We start from the raw sequence: 24,804 nt of genomic DNA, 5'->3' as shown, positions 1-24,804 counted from the left end.
TTGCCTCTCGTGGCGGGCCATAAACTTCGTTCGGCGCGTCCATCGTTCTCGGGCAGTGCACGACTGTGCTCTCAAACTTTTCCGCAAGCTGAGCAATCTTCGTGGGCTTAAACCACTCTCCTGTTTCGTGTTGCAGAACATATGCGCGCAGCTCGTCTGACATTATCTGTTTGGCGCGGTCCACACCAACAACTGGCTCAAATCCTCTAGCGTCGCGACATTCCGGCTACGCAGGTAATAATCCAACAAAATTTCCAGCTTAGTCACGAACTGACCCCAGCTTTCCTTGCCCTTGCGATGGGCATAGAGCCTGCGCTTGGACTCCTCGGGGGTGAGTTTCAGCTCGGTGAGCACCAGCTCTCTGATCTCTGTATAAGGGAGCACCCGATCATCCGACTTGTTGGCGACCAGAGTGCGGCTCTTCTCATTTAGAAAAGGAAGTATGACCTGGCCAGAAATGCTATCATGGATTGAACAGCTCCGGAGCATACTTTCCGCTGTCTTAAACCATGTAGGCACAAGTTCATCAGATTGATTCGGGCGTCGGTGCGAGGACTTCCCTCAGATCGTCCGCGTACTGCCCTAATTTTGTCCTACCACCTCGACCTACACCCTCGATGGTTCTAGCTTCCATTTTCGAGTCGCTTCAACTCGACCTCTATTCTCAGCTTCTCTATCTCCAGCTCTCGTTCCCCGACTAGCATGGCAGCGTCACTGCTGCCTGTAGCTGCTCTGCCCTGCCCCTCCTACGGATTGTGCTGCTCTTCCAAGTTAGATACGTTCTGTGGGCTTCCAGCCCCTGATTCCAATCCCCCAGATTCATCTGTGCGTTGAGATTCCGCCCGTGTGGTGACCGACATGATTGACCCGTAGCAAGCAGCAAGAGGGCCCACCTGGATTCCTCCGTCGCTGTCGTCCAGCGTTGACCCTGAAGGATGGTGCCCCGCTTGGACCGCACAGGGCGCCGGTACGAACCGGCTCAAGAGTCACCTTGCGCTGTCACCTGGAAGTGTTCTTATAGACGCGTCTCTTACTGTCTCGGACGCCTGCACCGAAGGGGTGTTGTCTCGCCGCAGCCGCCAACGCCGCCTCGTCCTTTCTAACGGCTGCAGCACTCTCTTGCTCGGAGACCTCTCGTTGCCTCCTCGTTGCTTCGCAGATTTGCACCAGTCTTCGTCCAAGACTCTCCTCAACTGCCGTCCCCTCTTCGACTCCAACAGCTCCAGAGGCTTCGTACCAGGATGTCGCCTCTCTTCGCTCCCACCAGCCTCCGAAGCCCGTCACCAGGAGTTCGCTTGCTTCCTCCGAAACAGCGCCCACTACTCGCGATGATCAGCCGCAGCGGCGGGGCCTCTCACCAGGGTGTCACCCTCCGCTGGCGTTCCATAATGCCGGTGTCCGGGTCCGCTCCGCAGAAACCCGCCGGAATCATCCTGTCGACTACGCCAGTTAATTTTAATGATGGGTGACTGATCGATCTATGTTAGTGATCGACAGATCGATGGTGTTGATCTTGAAGTCTTCTGATGGTTCGGTGATCCGGCGACACGTTGCGGAGCAGACTGGACAACTTCTTCGGGACACCAGCTCTTTATTGTACGGGCCCTCACAGGCGACCTGCCCTCCGATCTCCAACCTCCCCGTTCGCGCCCAAAACTCGCCTTTAAATCCCTTTGCCCAGCATTCTGGGGACCCTTTTTGTAACTAATAGCAAATGCGCTTCTCAGAGCCAATCAGGAGAATTTCGTTCAAACTGAAGGAGCCAATAGCACGCCGGTGCTGAAGTTGTTGCTGTCGCGCGGGCACAGTGCGAATTCCACGAAGACGTTGCGCATTTCCGCTTGGTTACAGCACAGAGACACAAAATCCCTAAAAACGCCAGCGGAAGCTCAGGGAAACCGAACACCCAGTCCGAACCACGCACACTGCCCTGGTCGCGCTCCCCCCTTCTGCTGCCTGCTCCGAGGCGTCCGGCCCGTCCCGCGGCCGGCCCGCCGTTGAAAGCAATAAATTTACACGCGACCCCCTCTCGAAACCCCAGGGGTCCGCGCGTCGGCCGCGTCTTGCGGCCGAGTGCGACTTTACAAGGACGGGCCTCCTCACTGCCGGTAAACCGTCGTTACCGTCATCTGCCGCGTTTGTCTCAAAACAAACCCATTTCGGCGGCGCCTGGATGGCGTCTTCTCGAGGAGCCCCCAAAACAGCTAACACACATCAACCAAGGGGGCCAAGCCACCGGCTTCGGGGTGCGCGCGCGATCGGTCCCTGAGCAACAGCTCGACAACTTAACTCCCCCGTTAAGCTAATAGCAGACAAGGCAAATGAAATGAGGGGCTCGTTTGACAGACATATTAAGTAAGCCAACAATCACCGAAACCAAGGTGCATAGGGGAATGTTTTTATATATTTTTTATTTAATTTCTAATGCCAATCAGTTGGTTTAAATAAAATTACTTATAAACCAGCAGAAAAGCAACCATGCCGCCGGTGGGATCCGAACCCACGACCACTGAATATCGCGTCCGGTGCTCTTACCAACTGAGCTACGGCGACGGCTGTCCAATCTGCTACTCTCGTGGGTATTTATGTTCATTGGGTGTAAGCGAACCTTGAGAGTGTTCACCAGCGCCACCCTCCACCATAGCGGCGGACGTAGCACGTCCTGTAATACCGCGAGTGTGACGTGGAACGTCATCTAACGGCGAGGGCGGAAATTGTGCGAGAGCCCTCTTAAACTACCTATGGCATCAAGTACTATAATATCCCACTGATAAGCACAACACATAAAAAAACATTCCCCTATGCACTTTGGTTTCGGTGGCTGTTAGCTCCCTTCATAAGTTTGTCAAACGGGCCCCTCATTTCATTTAACTTATCACCTAATAACTTAACGAGGGTCTCGGTTCTGGCAGTCTTGATGCCATAGGTAGCTGAGAGGGCTCTCGCACAGTTTCCGCCCTTGCCGTTAGATGACGTTTCACGTCACACTCGCGGTATTACAGGACGTGCTACGTCCGCCGCTATGGTGGAGGGTGGCGCTGGTGAACACTCTCAAGGTTCGCTTACACCCAATGAACATAAATACCCACGAGAGCAGCAAATTGGACAGCCGTCGCCGTAGCTAAGTTGGTAATAGCACCGGACGCGATATTCGGAGGTCGTGGGTTCGGATCCCACCGGCGGCATGGCTGTTTTTTCTGCTGTTTTATAAGTAATTTTCTTTAAGCGATTTATTAACCTAAGTACTATAATATCCCACTGATAAGCTCAACACATAAAAAAACATTCCCCTATCCACCTTGGTTTGGGTGGCTGTTAGCTCCCTTCATTAGTTTGTCAAACGGGCCCCTCATTTCATTTATCTTATCTGCTAATAGCTTAACGAGGGTCTCGGTTCTGGCAGTCTTGATGCCATTGGTAGCTTAAGAGGGCTCTCGCACAGTTTCCGCCCTCGCCGTTAGATGACGTTCCACGTCACACTCGCGGTATTACAGGACGTGCTACGTCCGCCGCTATGGTGGAGGGTGGCGCTGGTGAACACTCTCAAGGTTCGCTTACACCCAATGAACATAAATACCCACGAGAGCAGCAGATTGGACAGCCGTCGCCGTAGCTCAGTTGGCAAGAGCACCAGATCCCACCGGCGGCATGGTTGTTTTTTCTACTGTTTTATAAGTAATTTTCTTTAAGCGATTTATTAACTAAGTACTCTACTATCCCACTGATAAGCACAACACATAAAAAAAACATTCCCCTATGCACCTTTGTTTCGGTGGCTGTTAGCTCCCTTCATATATATATATATATATATATATATATATATATATATATATATATATATATATATCGACCACCTGGGATTCTTCAACGTGCACCGACATCACACAGTACACAGGCCTCTACAATTTCGCCTGCATCAAAAGTCGAAATCCGCAATATATATCTACCTACCTACCTATCTCTCTCTCTCTCTCTCTCTCTCTATATATATATATATATATATATATATATATATATATATATATATATATATATAATTATTATTTATTTATTTATTGCAAGCAAATGTTGGGCAAACTCTGCGCATTGTTGTAACTACTTGTGCGCACTACCTGCACCGTTTTTTATAAATGCAGCTTTCACAGTAATATTGCTCGAGTTATTGATCGAGTTAAGTTTCTGGCAAATTCATAAACGATGAAAGTTTTGTACCTGAACTGGAGGCGCCGTGCTAGTGCTGCCGCTGGAAGAATCAACCTGCATCACACACTGTACCACCGCGGTATTAGCGGGGCCTTATCACTCTTTTAGGAGGTCAGGTGATCTAACTCTTGGATAGTGCGTCAGAAATGGTACAGAAAAACCGAGTTTGTCTTTATTGATTTGGTGCTTCGCGAAACGAGGCGGCTGGCCTCGCAGGGTATCAGGTAAAATAAAAAAAGAAAAGTGGTCTGTAATCGAATCCTGATGATCGAGTGGTGGCAGGCGGTGCAAGCAGCAAGCAGCTGTCCTTCGTAATGCGACTGGTAGACCTTGGGCTTGGGATAGAAGGGGGGAGGTGAAAAAAAAGGACTGTAGTGAAAATGTAAGATAGCAAGCAAAGGAAGTTCGAATCAGCACAGCCCAAAAACTGTAAAAAAATGCATGACAAGAATTGTTAGCCCGTCAGCTCGAGTGTGAGGACATCGTCCCCTGCCCATGCCATTATGGAAAGGGCGCATACTTGTCCAACCGTGGCGTGGTGAAGCTTTTCCCTCCTAGGTGCCACGTACTGTAATGATTTATGATTTAGTGTGCCTCGTTTTATATTCTTCCGTATCCACTTTTTCTAAGGGCATAGTTTTATCTATGCCGCACATGCGTGTACCACATACATCTTAAATTATTTTCAAGTTTATACCTTTGATGCATTTGTATTTAATTTTGTTTGGTTATAAATTGAGCTATCCGCCTCTTATTCAGCGATTGTGTACATTGGGAAAGTAGAAACAATTCAGGAATTTTTTTTATTCACCTCGTTTCCTCCATCAGCCTCTTTCCTCACCCTAACGCAAATAAATATAGTTATTGTTACTGTTATTATTTATAGGTAAAGACACAGAAAGATGTGACGTCAAAAACAAATCTGCATTGTCCATTTTCCCACCAGTATTAGTGCACGAGTAGCATCATCCACCCCCGAAAAATGAGGGAGACTGCTGACACGTCAATGGCATGGTACATTGATTGTAAAACTAGTAGGTAGTATTAAGACACATAATGGGCATAAAAAGGAACTGGCGCGAGAAGACGACGACAACGCAAACAAGACAGGACTCGCGCCAACTTCCAATGACGTTTATTTCGCGGCAAATCTCTGCTTCCCTGGTTTACTTCTTTGGCAGGTGTATCGTATCATCGAGTCACCCCTCAGTGCATTTGCTTGTGTGTTTGCTTCATGTGGTTAAAACGTGGCGACTTCGCAAAATAAAAGTTGGCGCTAGTCCGGTCTTGTATGTGCTGTCTTCGTTTTCTTGCGCCAGTTCACTTTTGTGTGCAATATGTCTCTGTGCATCAATGACACGTTCGTGCGATGCAAAGTGCTTGTTGCGCAGATTTTTCTTTCCTTGGACAGAGACATAACTGACGTTATTGAGAGCGTAGCACTTAAGAGGATGCACTCAAACAAGTGAGGTTTCTTTTAATTCTGTTCCAAGTGTGCCGGTGTAGAACACAAGTGCAGCGCAGTTCGCACGAAATGGTTACCGAAGGAAAAAGGACAAAAAAGGAAGTTGCTACACTGCTTCTGCTCAAGAACAGAGTGGCAAAGACTCGTGGCTCTAACGCCGAAGAAAGGTAAGTGTGTCGGTGAGCTCTCCTTGTACCCAAGAGACAAATATGTGAGTAATTTCCTCAATTTGCTCCGTGAAGAAAGACCAAACGATATGTGGCGATCAATGCGTATGCCGGCGTCCGGGAACCCCAGCAATAAAGCTCGCGGATTGTTTGCAACTACTAGGAAGACAATAGCAAGCTCCCTCATGTGACGTTCAATCATAATGTGAAACCTTAGCAACGCCTGAAGCAACCAAAACTGGCGTGCGAGATATGACGCACGGAGTTTACTGCAACAAAAATGATGTGATATTTGACGTTATTGACTCATCGTAGAATTGTCAAGGATTAATTGCTAATTTTCGCGCCTGCCTATTGGATGTTTGTGTGAACTTACCCTGTAAGCAACGAAACTGTATCGTAATCGGCCTAGCAACAGTAGTCTGCATTACTTGCACACACCAAACAGAGCACACTTGTTTGCTTTGCCTCACGCTAGTTGCCTCGGCTTCTCTCCCTGGTTTCGCGTGGTAAGCTTCCTCAGTTTGAGAGTTTTTTTCGTTGGGGACGAGTACTAGCGAGGACATATACAAGCCGCCGTGGTGGCTTATTGGTTATGGCACTCGGCTGCTGATCCGAAAGACGTGGGTTCAATCCCGCCTGCGGCGGTAGCATTTCGATAAAGGCGAAATGCTGGAGGCCCGTGTGCTGTAAGATGTCAGTGCACGTTAAAAGAGTCGAGGTGGCCGAAATACGTGGAGCCCTCCACTACGGCGTCTTTCATAGCCCGAGTCGCTTTGGGACGTTCAACCCGAAAAACCGTCGATATATACCGGATTACCAGCCGCCTCTTGCGCACGCGCATTGGCAGGGGCGGCGCCAGGTGGACCCACTGTGATGCGCGACTGGCGTACAGTAATCCGGCATGAGTCTAAGCTAGCATGTCTCCAGAATGCTCAAACTTTGTAGAGCCGTTGTCGATCTGTCCGCATGCATCACGCCTTGTGCCACACGCTACCTTCTCCGTCTGTTAGAGGAGCATCTTCGCGTGATGAATCTTACGACGGAAGGTTCACGATCACTTGACCGTTAATTAAGGTGATTAAAGTTAATTACGCTTCCGTAAACGTCCGACAAAGGGGCAATGAGCCTTACGAAATGTTTCAAGAAGACCAGCAGCTTCAGAGCTTATCGCGCCTCGATGATTACTACCGATCTGGAAGGCCATACAGTAGCGGTACCCCAGGAAACGCGGAGCGTGTCAGGGAACTTGGGCTGGAGGTTCGTAGGAGTAGAGATAATTATGGCTTGGTATATTGGTCAGTACACACACTCCTAAAGACGGAATTAAACACGCGGCGTGTCGCTCTATAGTTTGAGCTCCGACTGCTGACTCCTTAGGAGAAGGAATTAACAACGTGTCGCATTGTGCGCTCTTTCACTGAGCACCCCTCGTTTGTGACTTGTCAACGACAGCGCGATATGGCTTCCGTACCCGTCTTACTCTCCAGATTTAGCGTCTGATGACTTCGTTTTTTTTAAGCGAATGAGGATGCAGCTGAGTGGCCGCCGTTTTAGTACCACTTAAGAGATCCAGCGTGAATCGCAAAGACATTATGGACGGGATTACGCAAAATGACTTCCAGTCCGCTTTGCGGTTTTGGTAACAACACTGGGATGAGTGCATTGCTGCGCAAGGCGACTATTTCGAAAGATATGCTAATCGAACTTAGGCGCGTAATGTTTTTGTCAACGGAGCCATTGCGTAAACGTTTCCAAACACTCCCGTAAAAGTGCCTGTGGCGACGTTGCAGATCTCCCGCATAATGTTCGGAACGGTGCACGTGTTCGGGAGGCCAATGCCGCAAACGTGCGATGTTCTGAACAGAGGACCAACGCTCTCAGAAGGTGGCTCACAAAAGCGCTACGCAGCAAAGCCCTCCTGTCTATGCCCATGCACATCTGACATCATTATGCACTCTAAACAATCCTCAGATACTTATGCCTGGCGTCGTCATTGCGATAATAATTTCGCGAACCAGAGAGAGCTTATAACTCGCCGCACTCTTCGGCTAAGCGGCAGTAATTTTCAAATTTAAGATTCCAGATGCTCATTATCTCACTGCAAACTGGCGCCAAGCGATAACCAGCGAAAAGCAAAGCAGGAAGCTACCAGGGAAAGAAGGCCGCGTGCGCCACCTGAAACAGCTCGGGTCGACTCGTCGAGCTGCGCGTTCCGCCAAGTGGACTTACCCACGCTTCTTTACGCTTTTATTACGACTCGCATCAACGCGCATTCATATGCAGTCAACAGCAGCCACATTCATCTTCCTCGAGGTAGACGGAGGCACCCAACCAGTCGTGAAGTTACGGCCCTTAATGGTGGTGTAGCAAGACATTTATACGCAGGCCCAAAATATGGGGCTATACAAACCGGTGATGGTCACAAGGATCTTTTTCCACTCGAGCGCTTCTCATGAGTTTTTGAAGGTACGAAGAGCGCATGTGCATAATAATGTGAAAAGGCAGTTATAAATATCTGAGCCTCGCCCTATTTATTCAGTTTTTTGCTTAGTTACGCTTCCACTGCTATGAAGAAGAAATTATGAGAGAAAGTTCGTATAAAGTGCGTCCTGTTTTGCTTTCGCATCATTACACCGTTAACAAACCTTTTTCAAGGGATCATTAAATGGATGTTTTCTTTGGAGTGAAGAATTGGTAGCCTTAAGTGGCCCTTAAGAGCTCAATTTATTTCCTTCTTTCGTTGATATTTAGTTTTTCTGTGGGGAGGGGGTGAGCAACACGTGCATAGCTTCCCACAACTGAATAAAGCCTAGAGTTCACGCAAGCTCTCCGCATAACATCTCCTGGACTTGAGCACTTTTTGGGCCTTTGGAAATCAGAAGCAATCTATAGCACAACAACTGCCCGAAAGGGTATTGTTTTGAGCACAAGGCCACATGGGACTCATGCCAACGAAGTCTGTATTACGCGCCTCATGTGCACTACGCAAGTCCGTAGATCACTGTCCAGGAAAGATTCCGCGAAAAAAGTTCTTATTAAAGGCAAACTGTAATGAGAAAATATTATTTTTGTGAGGCTTTCCAGTGTATCCGAGTCAGAATAAGGCATTTTTTCACGCGACAACTTAAGTCAGTTGTCCTCAAAGTACTGCGTCCTCATTAAATGCAGAGCGCAGTCGAGAGAGATCGTATGGTCTGAACAGTAATGAGGGTCGCTGAAAAGGCTTTGAGGTGTACAGAGCTGGAGGAGCGCAAAATGCGTTTCACCGCTGCCTACCACCCGAGGTGACTGATGATGATGTCTGAGGTTTCACAGGGCACTCACTGATCGCAGCGTGCACTGCCACATAATGCCTTACGAATTTCCGCAGATTTTACTCCGTTCATTTTCTTTCAACAGACCCCAACCGAAAAGACAGAAGGCGAGTGAAACTGAATTTGTCTGATGTGGGTAGTAGCATTATGCATCCTGAGTTTTTTTTTGAATTTGCAGCGTGTTTTTAAGGCAGGCGAATTTGGCAAAAGAAACGAATTGTGAATCTCTTCAAAAATCCTATGGTTCGTAAAACCCTGGAATGAGAAAACCTTCAGTATGAGCTGATCGCTTATCACTTTTACACATGTTCTTCAAGGGTGGCAGGAAAACAGCAATCAACTAACTCTACAAAGCCAGCGCGTTTCTTTAACTAAAAAATCCCTGACCTTGTGCTACTTGCAGAAAACCAAAAATTACAGGAACCTGAAAGCGGGCAATCGGCGCCCTACGACGATCAAATGAAGGGACATTAGTACATCAGTGGCACCTTTAGTGGGTATAAGGAACAAAAGAAAAAAATGATTATCTCGTGAACGTCATTTTCTTTCGTTGTTCACGAAGTTGAGAAAAACACAGCAAAACAAATTCAATTCAGTGCTGCTTCATTTGCTGGGATTAGGAGAATTTTGTAGCCAAAGCAAGCCGATCGCTTTTCAGTCAGCATTCTGCTATAAATTATAGGGCAAAACTCAGAATAAGCATAAAAAAGGAACTCGGGAAAACAACCTTAATTTTTCAAATTTTTCGTAGAGAACCAACAAGCTTTTGTGGCCTATGGATTGCGTGCTTGCTTCGCAACATAAAAGTGCTGGGTTCCGTTCCCAGCAGCTTTGGAGGAAATTTTATTTTTCTTTTATACCACGGTTACGTCATGTGGGATTTTTGGGACCACTGCTGCTGGTCAACGCCGACGTTGGGTTTCATTGCCGATGAGTCATTAATGATTTCGCATTAAAGAGGTGTTCACATAGGCCGAACTCAAACGCATAATAAACATACAAAACGCAGACAAACCATTCATGCATGCAAGAAAACCTTTGAAAATAACAATATACCGTGCAGAAGAGAGCAAACAGAGACAAAAATGGAGCGCAAAAATGTGCGTAAAGAATACGCTTGGTGAAACGAAACCCCTCAGAGAAAAAATGATTAATCACATACGTTTGACGTGCAGCGAATAAAGATCAGCTACTACAACTAGACATTAATTACGATAGAAACCATCGTGAGGCGAACGTTGAATAAAAATAAAACGGTGACTGGTAACCTACGGTGCTGTATATCGTACACAAGAGCTCGAAAGTGCTTTCGTATTTCTGTAGACAATAAAAAATAAATGGCCACATAAAGTAGTATGTGAGGATGAGAAAATAACTGCAAACTTTTCAGTTTACCGACAAGTTGTGCGCATTTTTTAGCAATGCTAAAGACGCCCCAGAAGCATTAGGCTATGGAAAAAATTAGTCGAATATCTGTAACTCGAACTAGAATTCTTTAGCATTACGCGTAGTTCGAGTTAGAAGGAGCCTCTTTAATGCAGTTGATGTTGACGTGACCAAGTCTTCAGTTCTGTACAAACCGGGTTTTTGGAGTAAAAAGAATCGTAGTAGACTAGAATTACCTGCACGATCTCGACTTTTCAGTGGCAGTTGGAGGGCAGAAATACGAATATATCGTTATATTGTTTCTAAATATTACTAAGGCGGAAAGCTGGTGGCATTTTTTATGCGAATTCCTTAAAATTCTATCCACTGTGGGAATGCCAGGAATAGGAGGTTTTTTGCTTGGCTTGACTAATGTTATCCCCAAACATACTGACTACGAATGCATACTTGTGAAGTTTTGCAAAAAATAAGATTTAAATGAACCATATGCAATCCACAACCGGTACGGTTAACTTAAGTGGCACTTGTCGAAATATTTTGCGCTTTAGACAGTGCCTCCGAGATTCCTACAACCAATCTGCAAAAACAGTAAAAAAATTCGCACCCCTAAAGGTGTAACGCTAATGCAAGCACTCTTTCCACACCGTTATTTTTACTTGTCTTTTTATAAAGGGTGCGCTGAGCACGTCAGCACCTTTAATACACCCATAAACCCTTCAAAAGTGCACGGGTAGAAGGGTGTTGCAGCTCCTTCGAGTGCAAGGGTGCGTAAGGGTGTTCTTTGACTTGTTGAACAAAGTTGCAGTAGTTGAATCAAGCGTGCTTCTAAATTATCTGAGCTATTTGAGCTTTCCCTTAAGTGACGGCTGCAGCCTTTATGCGAGCAGCTATAACTGCGATTTGCACCCCCGTAATATGATATTTAACGAAATTATTTCAGCTGAAGATCTAAGCATTATTGATTCCAAATAGTTGCTTGCTGAAATGGCATATTAAACTTGGAGAAAGGATGCGCGTCATGGCACGAAAGTATTGAGCCTTTTGTGTTAAGCTCTGTCACCTCAGTGCAGCTTCGTATAAATCAATCCAGTTATGCTTACACCTGTTTATATTCCTTCGGCTAAAATACGTGGCACATCATACTATCGTGTAACTGTGCGAACGGGTTTGCTGAAGGCGAGCATCTTTTGGCAAGCTCTATTGTTATTTTTTCGAATATATTCAGAAAAAAAACGCCGTGACCATGATGCACACTTCACAAATGTTACTCCACAGCAAACAAGCTTAGAAACACCGTGAAACACACATCTCGGAATTATGTTTATAGTTGGGGATGCCGTGACTGTAGTGCAAAGTTAGACACGCCGTCAGCAGCTTTTCGCATAAGGATTGGCTAGCTTTCTTCGAAGAGTGCACCGAAAAATAAAATGTCAGTCTTTTGAAGCAATGAAAATCTATGAAACTAAAGCAGTCGAAAAAAAGGGTGCAACTGTAACGATCCCACCTTACTATGGGTGTGATAAGCCTAAGTTTTACCCTTTTGGGAGGGTGCAAGGGTGCGAATTATAGACACAAAACACAACCCTTAAATGAGCAATTTTTTTACAGTGATATATAGCGGTCACAGTAGCAGACTGTTCTGTTTTAAATTCACAAAGGACTTTGTACCCTTCCTTCGCATTTCAATGCACAGGTTTGCGCTGAACAAACCCAGCTTACTGCGTAAATGGCTCCAAACCATGGGGCAAACGTCCTTCAGGCTCAGTAGGCACCAGTCACTTTTCTCCGCAAACTTCGAGTAAAGTGACTTCGGATGCTTCGGATCTCGAATGAACTGCGTGGGTAGCTGGGTGCATAAAACATCAATGAAAACGAAACTGAACAACCACGAAACCCAATCAATTGAACAGACATCAAGCCACCAGATGTCACTCTGAAATCACGTCTTCCCAGCATACCTTGGGCGTCCTTGGCGGATTAAGTGCAGAACGGCTAGCATTCCCTCTAGATAGTATTTAGAAACTCTATGCTTATCGTAATTGCACAAGAGGCAAAAATTTAACGCCGAAAGGTTACATACTAGGTTAGCAGGATGTTGCGTAGTCGCCACTGCACTGAAGGTGTGTCATACGAGGAAAGACAAAAACAAAGAAGCCGTTAGGATGACAGGATGAGCAAATTATTTAAAATGCCAAGACTGCGCGAGCCGTCATAATGTAAGCTTTCCGCAAAACAGCCATGAGAAAAATCCCCGCAGCAGTCAGACAGCCTGCAGGCAGTATGTTTCACGCATACGCGTTGAAACAATGCCTGTAGGATGTCGAGATACGACTACTCAGCCAAAACGACTTGGCAGCGGCCAAAACAAAGAAACATAAAAAAGAAACACAACGCTTTGAATGCTCCAAACATGCCAACGCCACACGCCATCGGAAGGTCCCTGCCAAGAAAGAAGGCGAGGGCGAAGAGCCGATCACACTTGCGCTCTTTCCGTCTTTCTACGGGAGAGGCCCTTTTTGGAACGGCGTGCCGTACGCGCGTCATGAGTGCGCGCTTTATAAAAGGGGTGAATGGCGAGTGGCTGCCTTTCGCACGCGTGCGCCTGATCTCTTCACACACTACTACTGGGACTCCCATGCAGATGCGCTCTTTGGAAATTCCCTTCTCTCGTGCTCCCATTTAGGAAGGGCTTCAGGCGTTAGCGATCGAGCTGGCAGTTTTCTGAATTTTAGTTTAGCGGAGGACAACTTTGTAAGACATGCATCAGCCTAATTAAGTATCTGCAAGCAGCCTTCGTGTCATTTTGCTAACTTGCACCCCTTCAAATGTTTTAGGAGGTTTTCGCAACATCATGAGTGTGCAAAAAGTGGTTCTAATCGTGGTGACGGTGCTTCTTTGCGGGTGCCTCCCGTGTTGCCTCGGTGGCAGTGGGTCTGACGGGGATTCCTCGGCATCAATGACGGAGCAGCAAAACGTGAGCTATGTAAGCAAGCTCAAAGAATGGATCGCCAGTGCCATGAATCGGGCGTCCCCGTCATTGACGAGGAAGCTCCTGGAAGCCGAAGTGTCGGCCGACTGCAGCGTCGGTCTTCTCACGCTGGTGCGCGGAGTCCGGAACTTGGAGCCGTGGGCGCTGCGATGTGAGTTACGCTCGGAGCAGATCATGAAGTTCAAGTGCCTTGTCGCATGCGGTCGCGTGAAGTGCGATGTTCACTCAGCGATTAACCTCACCTGTAATACAGTGCTCATTCTTTCCCTCGCGGAGTGCAAATGCGAACCTGAAGTGCGCATGCCCAAAGCCACAATTAGCATTGGGCATACGCACTCTGCTCAGTGATTTCATTAGGAATCAAACGTTATATGGCTTGCGAAACTCGTTTTGAAATAACTAATCCCTTCCTGAATATTAGCAATTGTTCAGCACCAGTACCAGTCTAACCTACATAAAGCGATATTTCGTAGTTTTAGGGGAAGAGACTTGGAAAAGTTCCAGTTCATAATGATAACATCTAGGTTGAATTAGAGGCTGGAAGGGCAGAACGCAAATAGTAGTCGAGAAATACTTTCACAGCCCTAAATAAAAAACGGGTACATCTTGCAAGGAGGCAAAGTACCTGCGTGAAAATACTATGCAGAGTAGCTAAACTTCGGACCAGGGTCGGAACGTAAATATTTTTCTCTCCCTCTCTCTTGCTCTCTCGCCGCCTGGGCAGAAAAGAAATGGCAGCAAACAAACACGTTATTAAACGACGCGTTCTGTTCACGTTCGTGCTTACTGAAAATATTTACTTGCATACGCTTTTTTAGTGAGTGTTCGCAATGCCCGGCATTGAAAAGCGCATGCTGAACATTTTGCGCCAATATTTATGTGTCCGTTTTGGTTCCTGAAGGACACGGACGCTTTCGTAGGTCATCGGTTCTGACTAATTATTTTTTAGTTATAAAGTAATTGTACTATTAATTTTTCATTAAAAACTATAAATACAGAAACATTCCCCTATGCTACTAGGTTTAGGTGACTATTGCCTACCTCTATACGCGTGTTATAACATTACAAGCCTCTCATTTTCTTTCTGTCTGCTCAATAGCTTAAAGAGGGCCACAGCTCTGAGAGCTTGATACCATAGGCAGCATACGAATGATCACGATCAGCTTCTGCTCTCACCGTTTGATGACATTCCACATGACACTCGCGGTAATGTATTAGCAAGTACTACGTCCGCCGCTATACAGGAGGGTGGTGCTAATGAACACTCTCAAGGTAACGTTACACCGAACATTAATACTCCGAAAGCAAAAGACGCGACAGCCAGCGCCATGGCTCAGTTGCTAGTCCACTGGACTCGAAATTCAAATGTCGTGGGCTAGGCGGCATGTGGTAGTTCTTTTCTGCTTTGTCATCAATTATGTTTCAGTCATCAAGTACTTATATTATTCATTTCAAATGAAAAAAATATATAAAGACAGAAAGATACATTCGTCTACTCTATTTGGTTTCGGTGACTGTTTTCTTTCTCGCCTCATGAGTAAAAAAGTGCAAAATTTCGCCTGTTTGGAACAGCGCAATGTAACAGGACACAAAAGACTGGAACGAAAGTCTCGTCAGGTAATCCAGACGGCTGTATATGCAAGCGGCTTAATAAAACACGCCTTCCTGTATAAACCAAATATTTAAGAACGTGAACCTCATGCTTTTAAATGTAGCCTGAGCACTTAATCGACAAAAATGAGAAACATCGGTGCTATATCTACCAACGCCTCTGTTCTGGGTAGATATGGTAGAAAGCTATACCGGGAAATTTTTTTTAGAAGACGCAAAATTTTTATAAACACAGTTTTTTTAGGTTAAGAGAAGCTTTTTGTGTCATAGTAATAAAAGTGTAGGCGGACGTCAAATAACGGGTGAATCTTGTTAACTACTAAAGTGATTAACTAAATTCTAATACTTAAATATTTAACTATTACCGATAGGCACCTCGTGACGATTAGAGATTTGTATATGGTCGTTAGTAATAGCCAAATCAGTTTTTTAAATTTCGTAACCGCAATTGCCCTCACCGCCGTGGCTCAATCAATTTTAATTTCGCTATTTCGACTAGTTACGTTCTCTGGAGGGGTTGCGTTGCCTGCATACTCTCCGAGAGCGCAGGCAATTTGGTAAAATCTAGCCAAAATTTCTTCAGTGACAAAGGCGAGGGTGCTCACGTTTTCGAAATTCTAAAAATTGATATCGCTATTACTAACGGACGGCTACAACTCTCTAAATGCAACCAGGTGCCCATCGCTAATAGTTTAAATGTTTACTCCTAAAATTTAGGTAATCATTCACTAGTTGGCATGATTCAGCTGTTTTCTGACGTCCGCCAACACTGGTATTACTATGCCGCAAAAAGCCTTCATTTTCCACAAAAACCCTAATTTTTAAAACAGAAACTTATAAAAAAAAAAACACCCGGTATAGAAAACAGCTGAGCAGGCGACCGAGCATAAATAAGTGATCCGCATCAACAACGCTCTGAATACGACCTCTGGTTGGCCGCGCTTTTCTGTATGTGCTTGGTCCGTAATTAGCCACATACTTTCCTGCTTTCCTGTCCCTTCAATTGCTATCCATTAGTGTAGCGCTTCGACGTGGGCTAGCAGCAAGCAATCTAAACAGCAAAAAGGCTTCTGAACGCTTCCCAAGTTCCTCTTTGGCTGCGTTTGTAAACACGGATGCAGCGAGATTATTGAACAGCGTTAGGAAGCCAAGATGCGCAGATTTGGCAAGCCCAATGTTCCGCAAGCTGTTTCGTTATCAATTTAATCGGATGTGTTCTCGTTGCTAGCTGCCTTCTGGACAGTCCAGGAGGAAATGATTTGGATTAATCGGTGTTTTTTTCTGTACCTACCTAAGTAGTGCTTTCTTTGCTTCTTTTTTGTTTTACGGTGGAAAGTGATGTTTACAACTGGTGAATTATAAAAAGGGTGTCCATTGCTTTGAATCTCAACATATCTGACATGTTTTGACTCGTTAACTTTATCTTCATTTATTTCCTTCCTTTGCGGTATAAGCTTGTCGCTAGCCGAGAAAGACCACATGGACTTCAGCAGGAACTCTAAATATATATCTGGGCTTCAGCGACAAAGGACAAAAGAGAAGCAACAGAACGGAGGCACCTCGTCTAAATTTAATGAATAAACTTAGTCTAGCTGAGGCTGCGAGGGGTGCAGTGGCACCGGACCGACCTCTCGCGTAGGACCACAATTTATGAAATGTCATCCCCTCATGGCGTACCGTTTTTCGGCTTAGCGCCGCTTAACAGTACCCTGCGGAGTGAGCAAACACAGGGTGTATGCAGCTTCGAGCAGGTAAAAAGTAAAAGGGCGTGCCTGGAAAAACCCAGAAACAAGCAGGAAGCCGGCTGGGGTTACATAGGAAATGATCGAGATGACGCCAAATTCATTGAATAAGACAGAAAACGTCACTAATGGAAGCTTACTCTGAAAAATCGCTACAGGAGTGTTTCATGTGCCGCGAAGAGGTATGAAGGCTGTAAAAGAAGTGAAAATGAATGCAAAAGCGGGAAAAAAAAACACGCATGAGTAAAAACCATCTTTACGGAGCAATTAGGGTGGAAACCAGGAAGTACAGTTTCACCGTAGAGCTTGTAGTTCCTGGCATGAAAAAGCAAGATTTCTAGCTAAACCTGAGTAATGAGCAAAACGGGGAAGTATGGGCCTTTTTTATTCTTAGAAGCAATCACGAGTGCTTTAGAACCGCTTCTATCTCCGTTTCTTCTAAAGAATATACCTTTTTGGTTGGCCCCCTCCAGTAAAAAGCCTCACTCGTCAGTCTACCTTTTCTAGATTATTATCTTAGGAACCTTTTTACCGTTTTGCGTACGTAAAATTTTCCCCTTGTTCTCACATTGTTGTTGTTATTGGCGATACATGAAATGGCGGTAGTAATGCTGTTAGTGTATGCTTTTGCGTTGCTTATCCAGGCTTGTAGGTTCATTCTGCTAATTTTTTATCTTCGTTTCTGTCCCCTCACACAAACCAAGTTTTCATTTGTTTCCTTATTGCTTGTTTTGTTTTGAACATGATTTCCATTTGTTAAATCCGGCTTATACAAACTAGTCTTGGTTGATATTTTTCATATTTAGATGTTGCGTACCTTCACTGTTCCTGTGGTTGCTGTTCTGTGCATTGTTGATATGATTCAAACGATTTCACAGCGATGTTTTAATAGAAGCAATAATATTTTTATTCTCCCTGTCATGTGCAATGCAACGCAAGTAGGCCACTTAACGGCTATAGTTAGTTTGCAAGATCGTACCTGAAATACAGAGCGATCCGCATTCATATGAACAAGAAAAAAAATTAAAGGTAATAGAGATAAACTTCATAACTTGATAAAAAAGAACTAAAACTAAACCTAACAATGCAGTAAATTACTCTAAACCTTGACGGAAACTTTACCATTAAATCTTCAATAATTCAATTCGTCAGATTGCCTTTAGAAATCGCAGATAAGTTCCCATCAAGCAATCTGTTAAAAATATCCAGAACATAAGCCCAACGAATAACAATCTAAGAAAATTGTTTTCAAAGCTCCCAAGTGGTGACCTTTTCATCAACGAAAATTTGAAGCTTGGGAGTCCTAGTTCCAGGAATATATTTGCATCTGGCAATAAACAGGAACGCATAAACGAATAAAACTTCCATTAAGCACAGCCAATGATGGTGAATGGCTCCCCTATTCCAAGAAGCCATTGGACTTTCGCTCCCGCCATTGCTGTCGCCACCAAGCCTCAACGGTGCGCAAGGTCAGGGTTGGTCAGCACGACCTCCCGCTGCTCTTGCTTCGGGTTCCTGATTGCGTCTATTCTTGAATTGTTTTTGGAGATTCACACCACGTGTTGAAGGTTTCCCTTTTGTCTTTTCGTTACAAAATTGACATTCGGCTTTATAGACGATTGGGAATATTTTATTAGGAATTCTAGGGCTATAGAACTATATAATTAATCGGAAGAATTAGAGACAACATTTTAAAGAATTTTTTTTTATATTTATGTCCACTCTGCATCTTTAACTATCCGAAAAGAAGCCAAAGAGAATATTGGCATTTATTAATTTTTGTATTTAAATGTTTCTTCAGTTCTTTCTTTTTATTTATTTATTATACGCCTACATCCACTTGAGACAGAATTGGAACAGTGAATTAGAAGAAAATTAGCACGGTAGTAAAATCTCTCCAGTTGACAATTCATATAGCCTTCGTACAAAGCGGACGGGATGTATTATAAGTCCTGGGGTGCTGTCCTTAAAAAAAGGGGAATCATGTGGGCCGGCGCCACACGGCGATATGCAAAAATTCAGGGGCCACTTTGTTGACCTAAAGTTCGTTGAGGCGAAAGCCTTTAGCGTGGTATTGCTGCTTGTGTCACTGATGTGTGGTTAAGATGTTGATTAAGTACACAATTGTGTTTGAGTCTTAAATTCTGGAGACACTGCAGGGCGTTTGGGAGGCATCCGTCTGATTCGACGCCTTTCAGCAAACTCTCCCCAGCGTCCTAGACAAGAAGTACATATAAATTGTCAGGAAGTAGCGTAGTCGTTCTCACGGTCGGCTGCTGAACGGAAGGATGGTGGTTCGAATCCCATCCTGCACAAAGTTTTTTTTTCATATCGAGTTGCTTAGAGCGTAACGAAAGGACTCACCGACGTACACGGTCGTGAGCAATAGCCATTAAACGCTGTCGCCTTAAAAGCGTTGTAGAACAAGAAAGCGCGTTAATGCCGCAGTAGCGCTTTCTTCTCCAATGTCTTTAGTGGTAGTATCGATGGCGCCGAAGAATGGCGGCGGCTTCGTTATGCTAAGTGATTCCTCGCCATTTTTGTGAAGTTTGCGCAGTCTTGAAAGGAATGGTACAAGAAAATTATTTCCAGCGCCGTGGAGGAACCGTCGCCGAGGTGCTGTAAGAACCGTGCCACGACAGTGTGATCAGATATAGTCGGCGTCATGAATTTTTGCCGTAGACATGACAGAAAGCAGTTTACCAATAAGTGGCCGCACAGGTCGAAGGGGAATAGCCGGCCTTGAAGAATAAAGGCACGCAGATTTTACGTACAAAGGCGTCATGCGACGAGTTGTCTTCAAACGAGACATTTCGCAATGAACGCACAGCTGCCACTGCTGTCAAAGGTATCCTCAAGTCTGTGTTGGGCGTGGCTGCATACACCTCGTAAATGATGCTCTCTGTGCGATCCCTTTCCGATGCTGTCACTCTGGAGACCATGGCTTTTCCCAGCTCCGCGAAATTAGGCAGAAATGGCAGCGAGACTTCATGAAACACGCGCGGCTCATGTTTGAACTCGTCGGGTTCAGTGTCTCCTTTTATAAGGAAAAAACGTGTCTCTTAACAGTTGCACGGAGGCCATGACATCCTCGGCCAGAAACTGTGCACTGTGCAGAAAGACAGCGTTTATGCACACTATGTTTTGTAGGCTTGCTTGAAAACGATGACACGTTGAGTTGCCTCATAACGGCCAAATGCCCTAAGGCAGTCACGTAGGCGCCGCCAGAGAAGTAATCGGGGGTGATTCAACATGGCTGCGTGTTCTCAGCGTCCACATCACTGGAGAAGTATCCGTCTTTCTTTGAAATTGTTCGCGTTCATATAGCTACGGGTTGGGCAGGTTCAGAGCGACTTCCTCCTGCATTTCCACGTGACAAGTAGCGTCAACTACAAGAAATTTAGAGATGAAAACCCAGAAACATAGAGCATAGAAGAACACCTTCAGCGCCTCATAATTTGATAAATACATATAATATGCTAACAAACTAACATCAGACGTCATATTTCCATCATTTTTGCAGGCAAGAGGGAAAACCCATTCCCCTTCGTCACAATAGCACTACGTGGTCGGTTACTTGGGGCGGTAATTCAAGACCAACGACGCACGCTGCTTTGTTGTGGAAAGTTCTTGAAACTCTCGGTTGCATTACATTTATCTAGCGCAAGTGGACTCTCGGAATTGTCTGGAAGTACATAATGGTGCAATGGTAGAAACTAATTCCGCTTTTGAAGGCGGCAAATGTATAAAATCTTTACAGTCGGAGTACGAATGAGTATACCGTTTATCAAACTGCGTTGTCACCCCAAGGCTAACCTTGGCCACATCCTGCATAAGTGCCCTCAGGACATTCCGCCGGAGAGCCTCCAGCTGTCGAACTCTGATCAGTGGCAAGCCACGTTGCGTGGCTCCGACATGGATGTCCAACTCCACGTCTTGAGCAGAACCATAGAGGTGATTATACAAAATTTTAGCGCCAGGACGTACTACACACATGAATGAAGAGAACAAAGCCCCCGTGTTGCCTTCTTTTTTAGGTTTAGTATCTTGGTGCTAAAATCCTTTCATAATTTCTGACAACAAATTATCCCAACAGCGAAATATTTTAAAGCTACATAGATGACCTAAATCCAAGGGTCAAGGCCTCCTGACGAGGCTGCATCCTCACAGGCTCCCACCACACTTTCGACAAAGGATAAACGTTTACCCTCTCTCTCTTTCGGAATTTGAAGGCTTTCGCGGATTGCGTGCCTTTCTTGGGCAAAAAACGCAATTTTAACAAACAATACAGTGAAACGGCACTGATAAAACTAATCGTCATTTGGCGATCACCCCTTCTAAAGGCATAATGGCGTATGAGATATTACAGTTCCTGTCTCAGGCCAGTAAAATTTGGTAAAGGAATCATTTGGCACCACTCAAAAAACAGTATTTATTATGCTCTGCGGTAGCTTCATTCCTTGGTGTCAGCAAAACTAGAGAAAATTACAACTTTGCTATTGTCAGGTAAAGCAGTAAAGCCATAGTTTACACCAAAGGCGTCTTGTTTATATCTCTTCCATGTATTCGGCAGCGGGACCAAAGAAAACGATTTTGCACCCGGTCTGAGAAATGCTTCTTTTTCACGCAGTGATAGACGCCACCGCAAAGTACCCTAGCGGAGCTTTGGCGACCACGCGGGTGGACCTAGGTGCCTTCGATGAATGCGTGCAGACCGTTGTGCGCAATGAATACGGTCACGAGACAGCCCGGGCCCAGTACTGCAACGTGGTTGCATATGGCGGAAACAAAACCGACCTGGATGACCTCATCGCCGCAGCTATGTCTATTACACATCCACGGGTGAGAATCACGCCTGCTCGCTTGTTGAGTATTGCTTAGAGGTTTCTTAGGTTACTGTACCTAATGCTCATAATTACCGGACACAAAAAAGTTAAATATTTAATACATTAGAGAAGGCATAAGAGAAGTCTGAGGCAAAATCCTCAGAACTGCACAGACACGATGTGTTTGGCACTGCATTCATTTTTTATTGTTTCACAGAGAAAAATGAGTCTCGAGCAGTAAACTAGAATAACTACATACGTCTGAAATATGCCCTTGAAGATCACCTCAGCGAGGGGTACCAACAGTTCCTTACTTTCTAGCTGTATTGTGGAGGCAAAACGTTCTCTGGACAACAATTAGTATAATGCTGCAACAATCTTACAGCGTAACACCTTAGAAGCACGCTGGATTTATGCGACGTTTTGAATCTATGCGTCTGATAGCACCTCCTATAGATAGAATTCTACTGGTACATTTCGACAGCCCGCATGTTCCCCCAGCTGCGCCTCGTCGTAACAAAAACCTGACGCATTAAAAATCAGAATGTGGCGACAATGCTGTTAGATAATGCTGGCCATTCAGTATAGTTCTAACGAAATCGAACGCTGTTTACATGTAAACAAACAGGAACAATTATTTCGTATAATATTCTGCATCACATTTATTTATTTCGCCGAAAGCACTCATCTATTGCATCAAGACCTATACCCATAAATGCTGTTCTAGGAACGAGAAAAACAGGACGGCTGTAAAACCTTCCCGTTATAAGCTGCAGTTTGCTGCGACCAGTTGTCGGCATGGTAGTGCTAATACCGTAAAACATCGTTAACAAATATTTCCTTCTTGTTTACGAATTCTGGCATAATTTGGTCGTGCAGGGCCCTAAGAGTAAGCACACACACGTCCACGAATTCTTCCGTACAATGCAGTCTGCAGAATAGACAACAGCGCGGTAAATTCTGTACACGCCGCACCATAACGCTTGCCTGCCTGCTAGCCCATGCGTTTTTGTCCGCATCTATTTACCATGCGTCTTCCCCACTCTCCGTGTCGTCAAAGTGCTGCGTGCGAGGTGCCTACCCTGTCCTTCCCCCTAGAGTCAACAACGTGCTGATTCTGATGTGGACTGGCTGTCTTAGGCCTGCAGGGCTGCGAAAACGTGCTTTGCACTATAAGGGTGGCATGAGAACGAACCTCAGTTAAATCACGCCCTCAAATAACTTTCAATCGAAAAAAAAAAACAGAGGGACCTTGAGCTCGGGACTAACTTCGACTTCCCACTAACATCTCCTGAGGAAGAAGGCATGGTCTTATTAACCGCTACGTAATAATTAGGTTGTGATATAAAATATATTGGAGTCCTGATTACCAACGTGCTCTCAGTACATATATTGCCGCCAGGCAAGCGATTAGTTTTGACGTGTGTAAATATTGTGCTGCGTAAAGAAGTTCAGTTGAAACAAACTTTCGCAAAATAATTGAAGCGAACAATTAAACGCTCAAAGCGCGCTTTCGTCGGCACAACTGATTAAAATCAGTCGTTTGAAGATAGGAAATAACACAAGTCAAGAAAACAATAAACTGTTCTCATACTCATATCAGCTACATTTTTCTTCCGAGTCAAACGAAATATAGGAAGCCTGATGCTTGCTAGTAATATTCTACCGGACAGTACCGACTACTCAGGCAACACGGCGAGCTCAAGGCGTTCGATTTATCAAATATAATAATCGAACCACCATTAGAGATTTAGAGAGCTATTTTGTTTCTTTTTGCATGATTACTAAGAAAAGGCTGCGCTTATTCAAGAAAGCCGTTTTGCAGCGCACTAGGCAGATACAGCACGGCGCTCCTAATATTGTTGTCGTCGAGAACGGTCAATGTCGACAATTCATCGGCATCGACATTGCATGCCGCACAGCCAAGTGGTTTTAGGTAGAACCATCTGGCAGCCTGCAGTTTTAGTCTCAACGGGCGCCGTAGCGAGAAACTATAGACAGAAAGATTTGGCAAGCGAAAGCTCGGGGTGCCTACGACAGGTATTTTTCTCTGTGCAGGTAGCCAAATTTCGAGGGCATATCTATGAGCAGAGGATCCCAATCATGCGATTAGGAATTTGCGTGCTCGACGTCTGCAATCAAGATGAACTGCAGCTGATGGCGAAAGCAGGTATGTATCTGCAGCACTGAACCCATGCGAGGCTCGCAGAAAAAATTCCCCGCTCCCGTGGGACAATCAGCCGTTACCATTCCTTCCGGCGAAAACATCTCATTTAGTTGCTGTGGCTAAGGACACCACGATTCGCGAACGTAAAGAACACTCAAGCGCCCAGCTTTCTGATCAAGTTCTGCATTTGTTAGGCGTATTGCATTTGTTCTTTCAGTGCTTCCAAAGGTTCTTGACGTTACCATCACTGACTGCGTGACAGCATTGGCTCCAGATATGACAAGAACTCAGGTTATTATTTTGTAAGTATGTGCAGTTATGTGTAGCACCGCACTTTATCCGAGGTGTTCTGCGAAGAGGAGAAAGATATTTACTGCTCCTTTCTTTTCAGAGCATTTCTAGGCACTCTAGTCCTGCTCATCGTGCTTGGAACTGCCGTTGATGTGTACTGCTCACGAAGAAAGCAGAAAGGTGAAAACAAAGGTAAAAACGTTTGAATATTTACGCACGTCACCGATTCCAACTTAGATAAAACCGAATGACAAATGCCACTATGACATTACTAATAGTAGAGCAAGTGTTACGATTGACAAAAGAAATAACTCCAGAGGACTGAGAACATGAGCGCCGAATTCTTCAACCTGCATACGCTCGCCGTTTCGAGCTGATCTTCGCGTTTGAGACAATTTCTGCAATGCACCTTTCCTCGAGTCCCCTTTAATTGCCTAGTCTATCAGGGCTCGATTGCTAATCGTTAAACAGATATTGCGGCCTCTTCAAAATTGTCTCCCTTTATTCATGTCTTGATATTTCAGTATTGAAGATTACTCAAGAATTGTTTTTCACAACGTTCCGAAATATTTTTGTTTTAACTAAAACCGGATTTCACATTTCACAGGTCAATTTAGAAAATTTCTCCAAGGCTTAATAG

The 24,804-nt window shown here is 45.1% G+C and overlaps 1 protein-coding gene across 1 annotated transcript in view; it reads left to right on the top strand.

Moving 5' to 3' along the window:
- The first annotated feature begins 13,130 nt into the window (after positions 1 to 13,130).
- The window catches only part of LOC144111868 (nose resistant to fluoxetine protein 6-like), a 52,565-nt gene continuing 40,891 nt past the window's right edge, over positions 13,131 to 24,804 (top strand). The window contains exons 1-5 of the mRNA XM_077644894.1: positions 13,131 to 13,678; positions 21,511 to 21,722; positions 23,765 to 23,876; positions 24,091 to 24,175; positions 24,265 to 24,356. Coding sequence (XP_077501020.1) covers positions 13,390 to 13,678; positions 21,511 to 21,722; positions 23,765 to 23,876; positions 24,091 to 24,175; positions 24,265 to 24,356 — 790 coding nt within the window. The 5' untranslated portion in view covers positions 13,131 to 13,389. The remainder of the gene's footprint in view (positions 13,679 to 21,510; positions 21,723 to 23,764; positions 23,877 to 24,090; positions 24,176 to 24,264; positions 24,357 to 24,804) is intronic.

The sequence above is a fragment of the Amblyomma americanum genome, unplaced genomic scaffold (genome assembly GCF_052857255.1).
Source record: "Amblyomma americanum isolate KBUSLIRL-KWMA unplaced genomic scaffold, ASM5285725v1 scaffold_12, whole genome shotgun sequence".
Classification (NCBI taxonomy): Eukaryota; Metazoa; Arthropoda; class Arachnida; order Ixodida; family Ixodidae; genus Amblyomma; species Amblyomma americanum.
Note: the sequence above shows the minus strand (reverse complement) of the source record. Positions and strands in the feature narration are given on the sequence as shown.